Source organism: Embiotoca jacksoni, unplaced genomic scaffold (genome assembly GCF_022577435.1).
Source record: "Embiotoca jacksoni isolate LCO1_2020_lvr unplaced genomic scaffold, fEmbJac1.0.p SCAF_55, whole genome shotgun sequence".
In the NCBI taxonomy this organism is placed as follows: Eukaryota; Metazoa; Chordata; class Actinopteri; family Embiotocidae; genus Embiotoca; species Embiotoca jacksoni.
Window position 1 is genome coordinate 274,416 of NW_027185409.1, and position 5,000 is coordinate 279,415.

The 5,000-nt window shown below is 45.1% G+C and overlaps 1 protein-coding gene across 3 annotated transcripts in view; it reads right to left on the reverse strand.

Moving 5' to 3' along the window:
- Positions 1 to 5,000, reverse strand: part of ranbp10 (RAN binding protein 10) — a 27,506-nt gene that overhangs the window by 3,095 nt on the left and 19,411 nt on the right. The window contains exons 7-15 of one of the 3 annotated variants that reach the window (XR_011179437.1): positions 4,166 to 4,278; positions 3,949 to 4,057; positions 3,696 to 3,844; positions 3,377 to 3,596; positions 2,210 to 2,349; positions 1,780 to 1,928; positions 822 to 933; positions 477 to 618; positions 199 to 244 (exon numbers count right to left, since the gene is read on the reverse strand). Coding sequence is in view for 2 of the 3 variants with exons in the window: in XM_069172703.1 (XP_069028804.1) it covers positions 488 to 618; positions 822 to 933; positions 1,780 to 1,928; positions 2,210 to 2,349; positions 3,377 to 3,596; positions 3,696 to 3,844; positions 3,949 to 4,057; positions 4,166 to 4,278 (1,123 nt within the window). In the remaining variant the exon portion in view is untranslated. Of the gene's footprint in view, positions 245 to 476; positions 619 to 821; positions 934 to 1,779; positions 1,929 to 2,209; positions 2,350 to 3,376; positions 3,597 to 3,695; positions 3,845 to 3,948; positions 4,058 to 4,165; positions 4,279 to 5,000 lie in introns of all 3 variants that reach the window. The other 2 variants (XM_069172703.1, XM_069172704.1) reach the window with 2 other exon arrangements.

A 5,000-nucleotide genomic window follows, 5' to 3' on the forward strand; every position in this document is an offset into this window, starting at 1 on the left:
ATTAATTATCTTTAAATAGTGTCACACATTTCTTTATTTGATAATACTAAAATTAAAAAGGAAGCTTTCTTCTCTCTCTCTCTCCTCCGTCCGTCCATCCGTCCGTCCTCGGACAGCCAAACGCACCAATCACACGCTCTCTCTCGCTCTCTCTCTCTCTCTCTTTCTCTCTCTCTCCTCCGTCGCCATGACAACTACCTGCTTGGACATGCCTTCTTCTTCTCAGTGCTACTTTAACATTAACCTGTGGAGAGACGGGGACGATGCTGCAGGTCAGGGGACGAATGAACGAACGCACGAAGCAGTTCGAAGACAATAAGATACAAACAATAAATAAAAAGAGGAAATTTAAAAAATATTTAATTTGTTTTGTTTTTCTTTTGGGAGGGGCGCGTTTACTGTTCAGAAACAATTTGCGATCACAAAAATAAAGGTTTCTTATTTTCCAAGAGCACCAGTGGGTTTTTTTTCCTCACCTGGACCTGGGCTAGTGCAAAAAGTTGTCTACTCTGGCGAAGGAGCAGGAACCGGACCGGACCCGAGCCATGAGCTGAACGCACTCGGTGGCCTGGCCCAGCGCCAACATCAGCGGCGGCTGTTTAGGCAGATTTTGGGACTCTAGAGGAAAGAAAAACAAACAAACAAACACACAAAACAAGAGAGAAGTGGGCATCGGGTTTTTTTTTTTAAAGAATATATATTAAAAAAAAATAATAATAATAATGTTCTCTCCGATTTAATTCGTTTCAATTATAATTTACTGACTTTTACTCTTCAAAAAACCAGCAGATAATCAATAATAATAATAATTTTTTTTTTACCCAGGATGGCGCTGTTGAGTGCGGAGCAGAGCGACTCTCTCTGCGTCGGGTCGAGCTGCTGGCCAACGGGGCAGCTCCAAGGGTCGGAGTAGGCTAGCAGGCTGAACGCATCCTACACACACACACACACACACACACACACACACACACACACACACACACACACACACACACACACACAGAGTCAGAGTCAGACTGTATAGTCTTTGAATGCATTCTGGGAAATGAAGCAGCGATTGAATAGAATAAAAAAAAAAAAAAAGAGTCAGACAAAACTAGATGAAATAAGACAAAAAAAAGTTTGTATGTGCAAAATGACAAGCTTCTGCCCCCTGGTGGTCAAATATTAGAAGGAGAAAACATTCACCTGACTGAAATAAAACATCCATGAGGGGTTGAATTTGTTGTGGAGGTTTTGCTTTCATGAAAACAAAACAAAATGAGTATAATATCTGTAAACTGTTTTTTTTTTTAAAGAAACAACAAAGAACCTTTGTGGTACCAGAACCGGTTCTATCATTTTTCCAGGAACTCACATTGACAGATTTATTAAATGATTTCTGACACTTTGAGTCTTTTAGTTGTTCTAAAGTTCAGGAGGAAAAACGTCCCTCTTTATCCAGGCGTCAAATTAAAAATGATTAAAAAAAATGGCCATTATCTATTTTATTCAGGCGTTTATCATATTGTCTATTTCTCTTTTAAAATGTTCACGTCCCTCTTGATTGTTTTTATTCACCGTTGTCTTCCATCTATTGCATCTCGTTTAGATTGATTTAATTTATTTTTATTGGTTTTTCTTGTTACTTTTTCACCATTTTTATTTCTCGTGCATTTAAACGGTCTTATTTCAGCTTGTAAAACATGTATGACGGCGCTGTGTGAATAATATTTAAGTGTGTGTGTGTGTGTGTGTGTGTGTGTGTGTGTGTGTGTGTGTGTGTGTGTGTGTGTGTACCTGGAGCATCTTCTTGTGCGTGGCGTTCTTGCCGTACTCGCGGCACAGCTGCTCGTTGAGCGCCTGCAGCTCCCGTCCGAACTGGATCATCCTCTCCGTGGCCGCCTGGTTCCCGCCGCAGAGCTGTCGGCCGTTAGTGCAACCCTCGTCTGCGGGGCGACACGCAAAACGCACACGTGCAGGAAGAGTTAAACAACACGCGCGCACGCACACACACACACACACACACACACACACACACACACACACACACACACTGTACAAACATCCTGCAAAAAAAAAATTAAAAATCAAGAGGCAAATAAAAGAGCAAAGAAAAAGAAAAAAAAGAGTGTGAAGTTGTTGGTATAAGTGTGGGTTTTTTCCGTGTGTGTGTGTGTGTGTGTGTGTGTGTGTGTGTGTGTGTGTGTGTGTGTGTGTGTGTGTGTACCCGTGACCCCGTTGCCGATGCTGTTGTCGTCCGGCTGAAGTATCTCTTCGTGTTTGTACGTGCCGTTCATGATCCGCGCCGAGGAGCCCTCCACGACCCCGTTGGTGTAGTGCTCCGCTTCGATCTCCATCTCACTGTCACTGGTGACACACACACACACACACACACACACACACACACACACACACACACAAAACGTCATGAAGAGAAATATTTTATGGCATTAAATTATTGTCTAATTTTCAATCCAGTCAGAAACATGCTGCTTTTTTTCCCCTCATTAAACCGACTCAGAGGAGCTCCATCAACACGCCGTACTGTGTTGCTCACCGTGAACCGCCTGAGGCCTGCAGATCCCTCTGCATGTGCGCAGCGTACGAAAACGAACGCTCTGCAGCCGGCTGTTCTCGGTAATTGTTTTATTTGCTTACAGCGATTACATATTAATGCCTTCAAAACGACTGCGGCGATGATTTATTGATGATGGAGCTTCCCTAGTGGCTCGTTTAACGATCAGCTGTCAACAGAACAGAAGATGATGCATCGTGTTGTGGACGCCGACAGCCTGCGTTGTGGGTGTTGTATATTAACTGGATGGAAACCAGAGTGGCTTGAACTCGAGCAGCAGCGATGGTTTGGAGCAGGAAGTGACCATATTTGGGAAAAATGGAGGGGTGAAGGGGGGGATGAGCGAGTGGTGGATCTGACTCGATCTGATTGGAAACCTGACGATACTACGTCCCGCCCACCGATAGCTGTAACCTGACTGCATCACAGGCCTGTCAATCAAACAGACACGCCCCCAAAAACAGGTCTTCTTGAATCTTCTTTTCTAATGAATGAGGGATTATTTTCAGATGGACCTCCAGAAAACTAATAAGAAGGAGTGACTTTAGCTAACAACACCGAGATAACTGATGGACACATTTTATTCACTTTGGATTTGATGAGAGAAGTTGAATGGGAGTCTATGGAGCCGGAGGCTTTTTGGAGCCGACCTCTAGTGGCACTCGCTGGTATTGCAGCTTAACACACTTCTGCATTGGCCTCATTTTTCAAAACTGGAAGCTACGAACACTTTTATATACACTCTGTAGATCAGACTGACACAATCCAAAAAAGGGACGTGGTTATCTGATCTCCTGTTTAAGTGCGGTGACCTCCCACCTGGTCTCCTGGTTGCTGTTGGCGCTGTGCGGCTGGCTCTTGGTGGAGTCGGAGGAGTTGGACTCGGAGTAGTTGATGGAGGAAGGGGAGGAGGAGGTGGAGGAGGAGGCGGAGGAGGACGCGCTGGGGTATTTGACGCCGCCGCCACTGCCCGCGCCGCTGTGGCTCTTGGACTTGTTGGGGGGGGTCACCCCGTTGCTGCAGGTGGGGCTGTCGGCTCCTGGGAGGAGCAGGAAGACACACAAACACATGTTGTTGTTTTTTTTTAAATTTCTGACGGTGGAAGTGGCGCCTCCTGCTGGCTGTTTGTCGCGCGTACCTCCGGCGTGCAGGTGTGTGTTGCCGGCTCCGTGGCGCGGGCTGAGGCTCGGTGAGCCCGGGTAGCTGTCCTGGGACTTCGGGGAGCGGATAGTCAAGCAGCGGACCTCGCTGTCGGTACCGTTCACCATCTCCACGAACTGACGACACCTAGAGGAGCCGCGGGGGGAGGAGAGGGGAGGAGGGGGACACGCGTGTTACTGCCCACACGTTTGGCTTCGCAGATCACTCGAGGGGTTTATAAATCGACTCACTTCAACATGAATAGTAGGTTGGGGTTGCGTTCTAACAGGCTGGGGTAAAGCTGCTGGGTGGCGTCTATGGCTTCGCCCACACGTCCCGCCAGCACCAGCTTCTGTATTCCTGTAAGACGGAAAACAACAGAACCGCTTCCCCACGTTTTATCTGCTGCTTTTCTGATCGGAGAAATAATTCAACGTGTGATTCTGACGGCGGAGACGTTTCACTCACTCTGTCTGTTCTTTATAGATGTCTGGTCCTCTTGGATCATGGTCTCTGTGGCTCTGGCGAAGGCTGTAGCGGTGGCACAGTACCCATGATGCACCAGGTAGCTGGATACCATACTAGGTACGAAAAGGGAAGAGGAAAACAAAATAAAGGTTGTTTTAGAAATGTTTTGTCTTCAGGGGCCGAACATCATCATATTCTTCCTTCCTTTCTTCTATGTGATGTTTAAACTGACTTTTTTTTTCTCAGATCTCTTGTGCACCAACATATAGCCCAAAACATTTGGTATTATTGGACACTTTGGGATGTGCACCAAGTTAAAAGTCTAATAATAGTTATTCTTCTAAAAAATATTGTATAAAAAGAAGCAACAATGTGATAGTGTGTGTCTCAGTACTTTCCACTTTCCCATCCCTGTCTGTGGATCGCAGCCCGTTTCTTTACACAGACGACAAACATCTTTCGCTAAAAATGTCTCTCTTCGTTTATTTTAAACATCAAAAATGTCCCAAAACAGCTGGTCAGGCTTGTTTACAGTAAACAGTGTTTTCATCTGGGACTATTCTCATCGGCAAATTGGTCCACGTCGATGCAGCAGTGCCAAAGAAACATTATTGACATTTTTGATAATAAGAAAAAACATCCTTCGTAGAGATCATTTCTAAAGGTGCTCGTTAGCTTACTGTGCTGAGACGGAGCAATATTTTTGCATTGCGTTTGGTGAAAATGTGAATAATTGTGTTTTCATGTCCTCCAGTTTCTGTATTTCATGTCAGACAAGTGTGGTGGGTTTTGGAATATTAAATTTGTTTACCGGTATATATAAAATATTTACCAT